The 15,424-nt window shown below is 34.3% G+C and overlaps 2 protein-coding genes across 4 annotated transcripts in view; one reads left to right on the top strand and one right to left on the bottom strand.

Annotated features, from left to right (window-relative positions):
• Nucleotides 1-15,424, bottom strand: part of LOC143573067 (AP-1 complex subunit mu-2-like) — a 54,896-nt gene that overhangs the window by 36,096 nt on the left and 3,376 nt on the right. Inside the window, exons 6-11 of the mRNA XM_077058047.1 lie at nucleotides 15,203-15,310; nucleotides 14,962-15,058; nucleotides 14,778-14,875; nucleotides 14,387-14,528; nucleotides 14,164-14,286; nucleotides 13,894-13,998 (exon numbers count right to left, since the gene is read on the bottom strand). Coding sequence (XP_076914162.1) covers nucleotides 13,900-13,998; nucleotides 14,164-14,286; nucleotides 14,387-14,528; nucleotides 14,778-14,875; nucleotides 14,962-15,058; nucleotides 15,203-15,310 — 667 coding nt within the window. The 3' untranslated portion in view covers nucleotides 13,894-13,899. The remainder of the gene's footprint in view (nucleotides 1-13,893; nucleotides 13,999-14,163; nucleotides 14,287-14,386; nucleotides 14,529-14,777; nucleotides 14,876-14,961; nucleotides 15,059-15,202; nucleotides 15,311-15,424) is intronic.
• LOC143573066 (ALBINO3-like protein 1, chloroplastic) lies at nucleotides 7,327-12,955 on the top strand. 3 transcript variants are annotated; one of them, XM_077058043.1, is made up of 11 exons: nucleotides 7,337-7,945; nucleotides 9,187-9,297; nucleotides 9,407-9,481; nucleotides 9,753-9,813; nucleotides 9,957-10,030; nucleotides 10,124-10,228; nucleotides 10,329-10,442; nucleotides 10,582-10,685; nucleotides 11,190-11,393; nucleotides 12,117-12,387; nucleotides 12,648-12,955. In XM_077058043.1, exons 1-11 carry the CDS (start codon nucleotides 7,595-7,597, stop codon nucleotides 12,693-12,695), a joined length of 1,518 nt encoding a protein of 505 aa, XP_076914158.1. In that variant the 5' UTR covers nucleotides 7,337-7,594; the 3' UTR covers nucleotides 12,696-12,955. The 3 variants fall into 3 exon arrangements, with proteins under 3 accessions (XP_076914159.1, XP_076914158.1, XP_076914161.1); XM_077058046.1 differs by lacking the exon at nucleotides 7,337-7,945 and adding an exon at nucleotides 8,496-8,562 and having other exon boundaries at nucleotides 12,648-12,954; XM_077058044.1 differs by lacking the exons at nucleotides 12,117-12,387; nucleotides 12,648-12,955 and adding an exon at nucleotides 11,753-11,840 and having other exon boundaries at nucleotides 7,327-7,945; nucleotides 11,190-11,435.

Consider the following 15,424-nt stretch of genomic DNA (forward strand, 5'->3'; position numbering starts at 1 on the left):
AAAGGGGTAATTACAGGTCAACCCTTGAGTTGTGTTTCAGGTCGAATCAACAGTTGTCGCCCGTAATGTTAGGTATAACATTCAAGAGAGTTGTAATTTGTGAACCTGTCCTCAAGTGTGGTTCATCTAGTAAACAGTTTTATGACATGTTTTAATTGCTACTATATTATTATAAAAGTACCTACTAAATCTTTTTAGTAGTAAGATGCATGATACTCAATTTTTATCCCTTCTAATCTTCTTCCTTGATTCTAACACGTCTTAATCTTGTAGTTATGCAATTGCACAACATGACAACAATGACTCATAATGTGAAATAATATTATGGTGCACAAATCACCTTCTAAATAAACCATACAACATAATATCACAAATCAACTACAAGATTATGTGTAGTGAAGAATAGTGAAGAAAATATGGGCATCAAGAGAGTGCCACTCACTCTTTAACCTATTGAACACCCTTACATTACATATACGTCAAAGATTTAATCTCTAAAGCTTTCACAAAAACAAAATTGAGGATGTGGGCCAACTCAAAACCAACTATTCAAACTTTTTATTTATATTTATATTGTTTTCTTTAATTTACTTATTTTGTTAAAATTACTACACCTGAAATAATAGTTTAGTTAAAGTCTAGACTTTAACAATGGTGAAAACATCAGTATGACACTATAATAACATATTGTAAAAGAGTCAAACGTACTGACCGGCCCATTATTTTCTCAACCTATTCCCCTCCAACCGGTCGTAACCGAAGTTCTAGGATTCATCATTGTTGACAATGTTTTGGGCAAAATATTGAGCTTGTTTATTATTTTTTTTATTTAATTATATTTTCTTTTTGTATTTTTAATGAGTATATTGTTAGCTAGTTTAAACTTTAAACAAGTTTTAGTTAAGCAATGATGATGTCTTGAATTTGTGCTTAATATGTGAAGTATAGTATAATAGTCAAATTGATATATTATCTTTATATAATATAGTTTTTCGGTTACACAACACACACTTGGTCACTTTATAAGGATTTGCTGCCATCGTATCCAATTTTTAATACCATTTTTTCAAAGTGGTTTCTTTCGGTAATATTGGTATGGGTTTTGAAATACATTTAATCAAAAAGCATAAACAACTTAAAAATATATGTTTGTTTAATATGGTGTAATGGTAGGAAGTTTGAGTTTTTTTAACAGAGATTCGGTTTAATCTTCAAATACAACACTTTGGGAGTGTATAGGTTGCTCAATGAAGGAAGACTTAAATATTTTGATCTCTAGTTCGATACTAAGGGCGTCCAGATTTTTCACAAGTGGACATTTAGGCGGATGAGTTTTCCCAGAACTGGAGATAACTTGGAGGCGCTTAATTGCTCCGTATAGCTAGTTTGGACCCACTGACGGTGACCTTGTCTCCCCGTATGAAGTACCTAGACATTCTACGTTTGTTTGCCATTAAAAAAAAACAAAAGGGGAAAAAATCAACCATGAAATCAAACATATAACCGGTTTTACAGTTTCAAACCGAACAATAAACATCATTAAACTTGCTACATGATTAAGGCCTGCGTTTCCGCCGTATCGCGTAGACACCCTCTTAACTAGGGGTGCAAACGAGCCGAGCCCGAGCTCGACCAGGCTCGAGCTCGGCTCGTTTAACTTACACAGAGCTCGAGCTCGGCTCGTTTCGAGCTCTATTTCCAAAGCTCGAGCTCGGCTCGTGAGTAGATTTTCAAGCTCGAGCTCGGCTCGGGCTCGGCTCGTTTACCATTTATTTGTTATTTTTAAATGATATAATTATTTTTATATATTATTTTCTATTATAATTTTCTGTATAAAATAATATATATATATATATATATTATGGGGATGGATCTTGCGAGAAGTAGGCTTAGAACGAGAACTGCGAGAAGTAAATCACAACCATTGATTACAAAGATCAATGGTGTATGTTAGAAGATGGCATTCTAGTAAATAAAAAGAACTTGTAACTAGATTATAATGGCTTGAGAGGGCATACTAGTAATATTTGTGTAGCTATTAAAAAGGAATTGGTTTTATGATCCCTTATTTCACTCTGTAACTGATACACAATAAACGATGCGTGAACTATTCCACCCAATTTCAACATATACAATCTGTTGAATTGTATTATGCCTACACATATATCGATGCACCAAATCATCTTGTATATCGAAGTTATTTTCACAATCCAGTTACACATTACTCGAGCCAGGAAATCCTCTTCGATATCAAATCGAGTTACACAATCGATTGAATTAAAGGTTTGGATTCCAATCGTGTTAGTATAAGAAGCGACCTGTTCATCAGTTGTTTGCTCTTGTAGTTGAAGTCAGATTGGGGTTTATCAGATGCTATTCGGATCAAAACCTACACAAGGTGTCGAAGGTATGTTCATCAATTTTTGATGTAGTTGTTGGTGTTTTAATGTGGTTAGATGTAGCTTATGAGATTGATGATGTATGCTCTGTTAATGAAATATCATTGGATTTTCCGTATATGAGAAATTCACAACTCTACTTTCAGTCGTATTCTACCTTAATAAAAGAAAGATGATTACATCTACATTGACTAGTAAATTTAGTTGTTGTGAGCAATTAAAGCCTTTGTTAACCGTTTATATGGATTATGCTTGTTATGAATTATTAGGTGTTGTGCAAATGGGTGTACGATGTAGTTATGTTTGTTGTATTGCGTTGTCGGTACTTTTTTTTAAGTTTGTGTAGTTACAATTTAGTGGTGGTCAGACACGGTGTACATAAATTTTTACTGTGTAGATACAAGTTAGTGGGAGAAACATGTTGGTATCCTTAGGAAAACCTCAAGTTCATAATGAGTAGTTACTCCTGAATATTCTGTGTAGATGTGTATGGTAGTGCAGTCTATGGTTTGTGGTGCATTTGACAATGCAACTTTGCAGTTTGTGTCATATGATATCTTGTGTGTAGTTACTGGTAATATTTGACTTGGTAGTGTTGTGTATGTGTATCAAATTACCGTGCAGGTGATAAAAATCTAAAAAATAAAATTGACAGTAGGTTATGTGTTGCAGGTGATAAGCGGAAAAAATTGAGTTTAACGATGTCGACAAGTAAGTTGTGGATGTTCATGGGTGGGGTGAATTGTTGTTGTGGAATAGGGGATGTGTCGATGAAAAATAAAAAGGTGTTACTCGGCTTAAGGGTAAAGTACATAGCCAAGATCCTACTTTCTGCCATAAACAAGCATAAAGGGATTATCGATGAAGCGCTGATTAATGAAGAATGAATGTCAACCTGAAGGCTAGTACCACAGTTTTAATGGTTTTATGTTTTATGATTTTATGTTTTATGGTTTTATGTCATTAGTTCCTTTTGGTTAAACAGTTAAACTATGCTTTGTTTGAGCTAGATAAACAGATGTGATATGATGTGTAGTCGTTTATGATGTTTCAGCCATTTATCAAGGCTGGGTTTTGTGTTTGGGTAATGTAATGGGATTTAAGTAACCTTATGAAGTTAGTATGTTAGCAACAGTTTTATGTTTTGTCAAATGTAGTTGCAAAGTGGTTAAACTAATTTTCGCATATGGTTTTTACTTGCCAGCAATAGATAATTACGGGTCATGTGTTCGGAATTTAATGGAAGCATGTCAAAAACTAGTGGATATAACGGTTAGATGGGAAAATGAATTTGATGTAGATAGTTAGAAATTCGTTAAATCTAGATTAGCTGTTGTGTGTTAAAACAAAGTTGAATGCGTATATCATATGGATCATCGGTATGAAAAAAAACTTGGCATTAATGTGTAGGCACCGACGTACGTACATAATAAGATAGTAAAGTTAAGACATAGTATAAATCCATAATTATGCTAATGACAACACACCAACTCACAAATCTCAAATAGCAATATGTAAGAAATAATTGATAGTAGTAAAACTGATCTTACGAGTGTGTGAACTTGGATGTGTGTTTATGTTTAAAAATCGGTGCATGCGCGTGTTGTATCATAACATATGCGCCTATGAACATACAAAACCTACACAGACACCACTCCAACATATGTGCCTACATAACGAGCCGCTTGCACATGTGTTAGTAGATACCTGCTAGCCCATGTTAGTGGCCACACGAATACATGTACACCCCAATAGATACATGTTAAACGTGACTGCGTAACAAATGTGTGTTGATTCGCGTGCTTACAAAGTCGGACCAGCATACATAGAGACACGTGCGTGCCTGAATGATTGAAGTACTTCCAAAAGTCAAATGATATGAGCTAACACACAAGCAATACCATGATGCATACAAACAAAGATATGTGTGTACGTTGATAGCTACTGACATATCTGCGTACGAGCATGAACGTTATTATATGGACGTACGTACCCACGAATGTAAGTGCATGAATGTGAGGATACAGGCATACTCGCGTACGAAGAGACTGAGAACACGCGTATGGATAAGTATGTATGTACATGTTCATAGAGTTACCGACAAACGTAGGCACGGGTGTACATATGGACGTACGTACACACGAGAGTTAGTGCAGGAGTATTTTGTGTATGTTCGTGAACACGTGTGTTCATATGTGCATACAACCATATGTACAAAAAGACCTATATAAGAACATACACAATATGCCCGCAACTGAAATCCAGCTATACTATATGTTATGTGAATGCATTTGTTGGCGCCTACCGCTGACGTGGCCTGATATACATGCAGAATTGAATATATATTGCGACGTACATACGATTATAAGAGCATACATGAAGTTTATATAAATTGTTTATCATATATACACAACTAGCTATACACGTACACACATAAAAATTCAAAAGCAAAGTATATAGACATTGTTAAACACACTGTTCCTTGGTTCATACATTCATTGTTAACAACAGGTGTTCATGAAGCAATAGGAATCGAGACACATGCGAGTTATAAGCATTTGTGAACCTTTTGATTGATTAGTTATGCACATATCCTTAAGATGAATCCGTTTCAGATGTGTAAACGGTCTCGTCGCTTTCCACATATTCCCTACCTTGTTTGTCCATCATTGCTACTTTATCTTTTCTCATTTGGTCCCTTTCTTTTCGCCTTTGCTCTCTATCTTTTTCCTCAAATACATCAAAACCAACTTTAGTAGCATATGCCTTGTACATATCAAAATCATCTTCCCGGGTTTTAAAATGTAGCCCGACAAAAGCTTTCTCATCAGCTGCAACATTTGGAATCCAATTTTTGGTCCCGTCAGATGTGTATAAAAATTTAAGATGCACATCATGCTCGTATTCTGTATCTAATATAAATTGAAAAATCAAATTAAAAACTAATAAATTGAGTATGATAACAAAATTTTAATTAAAGAAACTAGGAATACATTACACTTTATTAAATATTACATACATGGTTGATAATCTGTCAAACACTCGACTGCCCGAATAATGTCTATGGTTTGTATATCAGGAACATCGTTAGTTTTAATTTATGGGACCACGGTTTCATTCTCTGTGAACATGGTATCTTTCTCAGGAGCATGACTATTTGTTGTTAACATAGGAGTAAACGCATGTAAAAAAAATTATACACAAAAAAATTAACAAAAATAAGGAAGCTAATGTAGCAAGAAAAACAAAAATACCATATACATGCGTACATATATATAGACATACAAACAAATATATATAGATACATACCGACAAACAAACGATGCCTCACATGAATACAAACGTAAATAAACACATACACACATACATACGCACATACACACATAAATGCAAACATACGAAAATACAGAACATTCATAAATAGACATACATACATGAAAACGTACAGACAATCGTACATAAATACGTATATAATAACAAACTTATGTACATCTAATTATAAGAAACGACATACACACAGAATGGGAAAAATCCTCCCACCATATCCTCACAATGGGAAAAATTAATACAACAAAGTCCGATGGATGTTTAAGATAATAAAATGAATATGTCTATAATCATGATAAGAATAAGCTGTCGAGAAACTTACCGACATGATCATCAACACGTACACTGCTTGAGTGAGCATCGTGTGTATTTGATCCAATTTCCATTGCACCTATTTTAATATTAAATTTGAGAAAACCAGAGAAATAAAACATTCAAATTAGAGGAACAATTATACTAGGATATTATTTACCTGTTTTGTGGAATACAAAGTGAACAATGAAGATGTGGGGATGATAAGTTAAGGAAAATCAAAAGTTTTATAATGATATATGGTTGTAGTATATTCAGTTAATCATCTAAAAGTTAATTAATTTGATCTTTCACAAATAAAAACAAAAATTCAAACACATATTGATATACATAAACCAATGAAAAAAAAATCAACACTAAAATTAAATAGAAATCACGTTAATTTTTTAGTAATTGAAAATCATTACATAAAATCAGAATATGTTTGGGAATAATATCCAATCTGTTTGATGGAACCCTAATAAATAAAATCATCCTACTTCACATAATGGGGAAAATAATGAATGTTCAAAATTGAAATTGATATAAAGATCTTGAGTTAAACCTGATCTTGCTGATAGAGAATAGATTTATCCTCATGTTGACCTTCAATCGATCTTGATTTATGGCTGAATAATAATCGAGAATAGATTTATGGATCTCATAATTGAAATTGACGTAATCTTTAACAAAAAATCTGTAGTAGATATATGATTAGGTTAATGTGTAGCTATTTGTCTAGAATTTGAATGTCGTGATATTGATGAACGATGGTGAAGATAATATTTAATTAAAGCTGGTAATATTTAATAAAAATGGTTGCATATTATAAGTTGTTACCATTAATAAAAGAAGAATAAAATGACCACTATAACCCTGCATATAATTAAATCAAAATAATAAAAGAAAAAATATGATTGGTTAATATTACTCCTCGCACTTCTCGCTGTAAATTTACTTCTGAAAAGAACCAATACCTGTATATTATTTAGTTATTTTTATTTATTTTTTTATAAAAATATATATTAACTATATATATATTAATTAATAATTATTAAATATATAATTTAAAAAATTATATAAATTGCAGGCTCGTTTAGGTTCGCGAGCCGGCTCGAGCTCGATAGGTGAAGCTCGGGCTCGGGCTCGTTTATTAAACGAGCTTACTTTTAGGCTTGAGCTCGGGCTCGGGCTCGATTAAGCTCGGCTCGTTCGAGCTTTTTAACGAGCCGATCCCGAGTAGCTCGTGAGCAGCTCGGCTCGTTTGCACCCCTACTCTTAACCGACCATATGATAAAATTAAAAATTAAAAATAGAATTTAAATATCATCCACCTAATTTTAAGGAAACAAAAAATGGATATTATTTAAACCTTGCACTCAACTTCCACATGAACAACAAACAACAAACACATCCTCCATTTCTTCATCAAAAATCCTAATAATAATAACAATAATAATAATAATCCCTTGTTTCTAAATCCCAAAACTAAACACACCCATCAATCATTCAATCCCAGTTTCCCAAACCAAAAATCTTGAAAAAAAAACCCCTAATTTTCAAGATTTTCAATAAAAATGCCCAATTCAATATCTTTCGGGTCAAGTTCCATACTTTACCCGTTTCCGGATCCTACCAGATCAAGACCCACAAACCCTTTAATCCAAAGACCCCAATTTGGTCATTTTTGCAAGAATCATAAACTCTATGGAACCCTAGCACTGACCCGGGTCGGGTCGGGTCAGGTCCAGTTTCCTGACCCGGAGAGTTTTAAGGAGTTGGTTGGTAGAGCTGAAGGGTTGTTGTATACTATTGCTGATGCTGTTGTGGCTGCTAGTAATGAGTCTGGTGTTAGTGATAATGTTGGGACTAAACAGAGTAGTGATTGGTTGTCTGGGATTACTAATTACATGGAAACTGTTTTGAAGGTTTGGTGGTTTTTTAATTTTTTTTTTATAATTATTGTTATTTTTGTTAGTGTTGGGGTGGTTAATTACATGGAAACTGTTTTGAAGGGTTTTATTATTATTGTTATTATTATGTTAGTGTTGGGGAGGTAAATTACAAGGAAACTGTTTTGAAGGGTTTATATATATATATATATATATAATTATTGGGGGTGTTTGGCCTAGCTTTTATTTTTTGGGTTATGCTTATATTTTAAAGTAGCTTATAGCTTGTTTTCTATTATTTGATAAGCTGTTTTTAAGTGATTGGATTAGCTTATATTCTACAAGTTGATTATGCGTCTTAATAAGTTGTTAAATCCACCATTCTTTAATTTGTTATAGTAATAAGTTGCTTCAGTAATTATTAATCCATCACCATTTGAGGGCAACTGAGTAACTTACACCCTTACACAAATAAACTTCTTCAAATAAGCTAAAAAACCATCTTCAGATAAGCTTCTTCAAATTAGCTTATAAGCATAAGCTTAAAAAGCTAAACCAAACACCAAATTAAGCTTATTTTGTAAAGAAAAGCTATGAGCTTTATTGTTTTTGTTAGTGTTGGGGAGGTAAATTACATGGAAACTGTTTTGAAGGTTTAATTTTTTTTTTTATTTTGTTAGTGTTGGGGTGATTAATTACATGGAAACGGTTTAGAAGGTTTGTATTTAAAAAAAATAATAAAAAATTGTGTTTTAATTTGGGGATAATTGTTTTTAAAGATTATCATGTTTGTTAATAGGGATATATGTGAGAATAGGAATGTAAAAGAACCGAACCGAACAATGCCTTGTTCATGTCCATCTGTTAAGTTTTTATTGAACATGTGGATGGTTCATGAACAGCTAAGCGAACGAAAATTTTTGATCATGTTCGTTCATTAAGGAAATGAACTTGTTTATTAGCAGTTCAGGAACAAGAATTAACGTACTCAAACACCGGCTACCGAGTCTGTGTTGGTGTTTCTTTTTAACATTTATACTCATGTTAATTTTACCTACAAATTATCACATAATACTCATATATAATTTAGCTTTGTTAATAATTCTTTTTGAATACTATATGATAAGATTAGAAAATTATTAAAAATCTTTAATGAACAAGCATTGACAAACAAACAACATAAACAGACATAAAGAACTAGGAAGCGTGTGTTAATTTGGGAGAAAGTTTTTTTTGTCATATTTCAATTGTGAATATATATTTACTTTTTGTTTCAGTTTTTGAAAAATGGGCTCTCTACACTCCATGTTCCGTATGCATACGGCTTTGCGATTATACTTTTGACGGTTCTTGTGAAGGCTGCAACATTTCCTTTGTCAAAGAAGCAGGTTTGTTTTGATTCAACATAGCATGATGATACGGTGCTATACACTCATAGTTTATAATTTAAAAAGATGCTTGCATTAATTTTTTGGAATTATAAATCTGTAATCCCAGGTGGAATCTGCAATGGCTATGCGGTCTTTGCAGCCACAAATAAAAGCTATTCAGGAACGGTATGCTGGTGATCAGGTTACATATTTTTCTTATCCTTTAGAACTAATTCTTCAAATTTTAGAAAAAGTATATTGGTTACATTAGATTCATTCACATATACTATTATAAGGAAAATACGGAATAATTAGAAAATATTTCCACCTTATTCTTGAATATTGAATATTGAAAGAAGTATATTTCGTCTCTGATTAACTTTAATAGTTTTTTCATTATTACTTATTGAACAGGGAATAAAATTTCGTTTTAAATATTCGTTTTACTTTAATATATTTTTCATTGTTTGCAGGAGCGGCTTCAGCTTGAAACTGCAAGATTATACAAATTGGCGGGAATAAATCCTTTGGCAGGTACTTAATAGATATATGTGTGTATTGACATCTATATATATATATACACACACACACTTTTACATTAGGTCTATTAATAGATATTCAAATTTGTGATTTAACAAAATTGTTCATAATTATAATCGATATATTTCTTTTAACAGGATGCCTGCCTACCCTAGCCACAATACCTGTGTGGATCGGTCTTTATAGAGCCCTTTCAAATGTTGCGGATGAGGTAATTTTTATGATGTTTTTTCTTTTTAATTTTATACTATATATGTTAATAAAATCATATAGTATAATGGCGTTTTTTTAATGATATTCACAGGGACTTTTGGCTGAAGGGTTCTTCTGGATACCATCTCTTGCGGGTCCCACAACGATTGCAGCTCGCCAGAGTGGCAGTGGAATATCTTGGCTCTTTCCTTTTGTAGTAAGCATTATTATTAATATTATTATTATTATTATTTGTTTATTTGAACCATTTCGTAGATCGTGTACTGGACTTTAAATGACAATTATGCCCTTTACAGGACGGTCAACCTCCACTCGGATGGTCAGACACATTTGCGTATCTCGTGTTGCCCGTTCTCCTTGTGGTTTCTCAGTACATATCGGTTCAGATCATGCAGTCATCGCAGCCACAGGTTAGTTCTTTAATTATTTTATGAATTATAAGTATTGCGTTAATGATGTAAAAATAACAACTTTATCATTACATTGTTAATCTTAATCTTTTATAAGGTCGTAATAGTAAGTTGTATACTCATACGCTTAAATTTTCAGAGCAACGATCCAAATATGAAGACTTCTCAAACGATAACCAAATTCCTGCCATTGATGATTGGTTATTTTGCACTTTCGGTACCTTCTGGGCTAAGTCTTTACTGGTAAGTCAACTTTGACTAGACTTATTATTACTTGTCTTCTTTGACTTTGAATGCCAAACTTTAATAATCCAAATTTGAGATCACTACATATTTCAGTAATACTTTTACCATTGTTTTTTTTACGCAAGTAGTTCTTTTTCATGTGGTTATCAATCTTCCTCGAAAATATAAAAAATGAATAAATAATAAAATAAACACGACTGTCCTAGTTTTAAAGTAGTTAGTTTGACAGTCAGGGACGGGTGGTCCACGGACCCCGGCCCGACACCCCGATAGGCCCGCTTTTTAAAAAAAGAACTATATATTTTTCGAAAAAAAAAATTTATTGTTAATGTTAAACCCAATCACTTAACTAATTTAAGGCCCAAATTTTTTTTCGCGTTCGAACCAAATTTTTTTCACGATTCTTGGAGACGGCCCTGTTGACAGTTAAAGTCAAAAGGGATAGTTAGGGTCAAAATACATGATTTTTTTTTCTTATAAATACATATACATGTCTTGCAGGCTGACAAACAATATATTAAGTTCAGCACAACAAATATGGCTTCAAAAGATGGGTGGTGCTAATAATCCCGCAAAGAAAATTAACTTTGAAATGCTTAAGGAAGATCAACCCAAAGCTAAGGAATCTGTGTTTAAAACTACAGCGGTTAAAGAACCACCTAAAATTGAAAAACCGGACGCACAAGGGTATCGTCCTGGTGAGAGGTCAGTAATAAATATTTTCCTAAAGCTGAGATATGATATTAGGTGGAGGTAGTGGTGCACAAACCGGTTAACCTGTTAGTTGAAAACCGGTTAGTGGTCAACGGTCAAATAAGTGGTTAGACCGGTTAATCGGGTCGGGTACCAACCGGTTTTGAGACAAGAAACCCCTAACCGTTATAACCTGTTTCTGCTATAACCGATCCGGTTAACAGGAAAAATACCGGTTTTAAAAAATAAAAAATAAATAATCGGTTTGTAACCGGTTTCAGAGATCAATAATATAAACCGGTTAGTGGTGGACCGGTTACTAACCGGTTAGGATTTGGAACCGGTTAACCGGATTGGCTGTGCACCTCTAGGTGGAGGTGATAAAATGGATGGTCAGTTGGGTAATGGGTCAAACGGGTCAGTTTGTATGGATTGATATGGGCTCGACCGGGTCGACCCAAAATCCTTTTTGTCAATAGAGTTTAAAATTTTTAAATAAATAAATTGTTTGCCATATATAATTACTAAAATTATATTGGTTCAATATTTAATCTTTTTGAATAAATTTATTTAGGAGGTTTTGCGCATCAACTTGTTTGTCCCGTTTAACCTGTTTACTTTTATGTTAGTTTTTATTACCAACCCGTTTATTTTTCTTAAGAGTCAGAATTAATAGCGGTAACAATATTGAATGTCTTGTTTGTTTTTTTTAAATATTATTTTCATGGCTTTCAGATTTAAACAACTAAAAGAACAAGAAGCTAAGAGGAAACAGCAAAAAGCGACAGAAGAAGCTAAAAAGATTTCGTTAACAAATGAAGCAGACATTAAAGTTGACCATAAACTTGATACTGATTCCGTGAATTCTGTTAACGGAGATCCGTCATCTTCAGATTCCAGTCAAGTGGATAAAACTTTGAATTCCAAAATGGAAAATGGCGAAGATTCGGTTCGGTATAATAACCGAATAGATCTGCAGCAGAGTCTTGATGAAAATCTTGAGAAGGTATTTTTTAAACCTTTTAACAATGCGTTTTTTTAAACATATTCCATGTTCTCTAGAAGTGGCAAAAATGAGCGGGTTGGGTAACATATTTTTGTATTAACAAATGAAACAAAACACCTTTCAAATAATTAATGTGCAAATATGGTTACAATTTAAAACGCTAGTACGCTAGGGGCTCAATATGATTTAAAAAGTTGCATCGTTACAATAATGTACTATTTCTCTGAGTTTCTAGTAACGGGCCTACGTCTACTTGGCAGGAAAAAACCACGGTACCCACAGCGAAAGATGAAAACCAAGAAGAATGAACATGGATAAACAAGCGGAAAAAAACAATGTGGGAGTACAAAAAAGAACATGTTTTGAGGCTTATGAACACAAGGACATACGCGCATGCGTACTGTCAAGTTCAGTTTGATTATACAAAGATGCAGTGTAGATACATTTTCTATTCACAAGTATGATGATAAGCTTTGGTGAGAGGGTATATACAATATGTGTAGGTTACCAGAACTTAGTTTTCGGGTTTCGAAATATGTTCCGAAATTTGCTTAGACTTTTATAATACCTTCTTTTTGTGTTCATCTCTGTTTTAAGTCAATTACCTTAGTGGCAAAAGCCTTATTTTGTGAACCAGACAGCATATAAATATAGTCTATTATATAAATAAAAATGATATTTTCAACTAATTTACTTACATAAGATTAGCTTATAATATAATGTTAAGACTGGCCTATGTGGTGGGGAGCATCGAAGGTGGGGAGCATCGAAGCCCCTCTACCGTGTCACGTCAGGGCCAAATGAGCACTGGGACCATCGAAGCCCTTCTTTATAACGCCCCGTTGTGGTTTAAACTTTAAAGCCTTTTGGGCGACCCAATATATATACATATATATGTATGTGTGTGTATGAGAGGGAGGCCCACACATGGCCCCACCACCACTACTTTAGGCGCCCATTGTCCAGAGTCCGGACCATGCTCCCTCACCGTGCCCCCATCAAAGGCACCTCTTGACGGTGTTCAGCGCCCCAAAAAGCAATCCCTTCCGCGCCCATAGCGAAGAGTCTAAATGGCCAAAGTAGTAGAAAGTTGTACAAAACGAGCTTGAGCCAGACGCACATCTGTGGATTAACCTTGTGAAAGTTGAAGACTCACGGACGTTTGAAAGAGAACGACGAGGTTTAGATACAAATTACAAAGTGTGTACCTATTTTTTCTCTTTCGACCCATTACCCGAACCGTCTCTTTTGTCCCTTCTAACTGAAAGCACACGGTATAAGTCTATAAACGCTGCATGAACTGATGCAGATAAAAGTGTGTGTAAAACATTTCCTTGGTAGTGTACAAAAATCTGAGCAAAATGTGCGTGTAAAACATTTCTTTGGTAGTGTACAATTATGACGATTTCGCACAACAAATACAAAAAATGGTGCCGGAGAATGAGCTGTTTGCCAAACAATTGATTTGGATTTAAATACAAAACACTCACTTAAGAATAAGATTTCAAAATTTCACATGACCCGTAGTTCATATTCGCCTGCCATTGTTATGTATCTCACCCACGGTAGAGCCTGGTAACCGCTTTTCTCAATGATTTTTAGGTAACGGACCTATAAAACCCAAAAAGAATGTAAACTTTAGACTGTTTTGGATTATGTTTTATCTCTAACGGGTCAAACAAGTTAAACTAAACGATTCAAAACCCAACCCGTTTACCCGTGTCGAGATGCGCTTGAAAATCACAAGACATGAAGATATACAAGTAAAAGGATTACCTGAATTCCTGAAATTGTAAAATATGGTATTTCGAATTTCACACGAATAGGAGCTTTTCTCTCGGGAACCGCTTCTTCGGCAGTGATACTGGGAAGTTTGAACTCTGCTCTCAACATGTATTCCTAAAAATCAAAACACGCGCCAGAATTTTGACTTTGACTTGGTCAACGCATGAAATTGCCAATTAAAGATGGATGTGATATAAATTATAAAGAACCTTACCTTGCCACCTGGAAATGATTTTATTTTCCAACTAAGGCCGTCGCTTTCGGGTGTATAGGCAGCTGAACCCATGGATGTACGAATATTCGGATTAGTTGCGTCAGCAGGTACAGGCAATTCAATCTCAACATTTGTTGCAGTGCTAGTAAGTCACACAGTCAAACCATAAGTTCATACTCATGAGTCAAAGTCAATGTTCCTATTATGGGTGTAAACGAGCCGAGCCGCTCGTGAGCTACTCAAGATTGGCCCGTTATCAGCTTGACTCAAGCCGAGCTTAAACGCGTTCGAGCCCTGGCTGGCTGGCTCGAGCCTGATCTTGAGCTTCATATACCAAACTCGGCTAGGCTCGCGAGCCTATTATTTATACAATATAATAAGTTTTATATACCTGCGCTCCTTAAATTGGCTCCGAGCTTTCACGGTTATTTCCATGCGGCTTCTAGAATGCCTTTCAATTTGAGCTTCTACCCAAATCAGAGGCTTTACCTAAAAGATTTCATCGAATTTCAAAGTATTCAGAAATCAGGGAGAAAATTATTTGTTTGGATATCCGACGATGGCACTACAATTACCTGAGTACTAAGTCGGTAGGTCATAAGATCAAAAGCTCCGTCTGGAGGTACGAAGGATATCGTCCGATCATTTTCAAAACGAGCCAAACGCACACACCTGAACCAAAATCACGCATTGGTTGAAAACTAGCAGCATATACTTATTATTTATAAACGAAACCAAAAGAAAACCATGTGCAGAAAAACGAGTAGTATTTTATCCATGGGGCGAGTTTATCTTAGGAAGATTTGAGAAACTTACTGATGAAACTTGATGTCATCCAAGTCTATAGCTTTTCCCTTAGATGATCGACCTTGTGCTTCCAACAACACTCTATCATTCAGCCCGAGTTTACACTCAGGCATGCCACTGAAAGTAACAAACATCATTTATTAGTTGCCAAAGATTTACATGTTTCTCTTTCATGTTTAAGTGGTCATGTAAGAGTACAAGATATATAGTGTGCAAAAATTAGTCCACACC

The sequence above is a fragment of the Bidens hawaiensis genome, unplaced genomic scaffold, assembly GCF_021521415.1.
Source record: "Bidens hawaiensis isolate Kalapana, Puna unplaced genomic scaffold, B.hawaiensis_p1.1 tig00026193_1, whole genome shotgun sequence".
Taxonomy (NCBI): Eukaryota; Viridiplantae; Streptophyta; class Magnoliopsida; order Asterales; family Asteraceae; genus Bidens; species Bidens hawaiensis.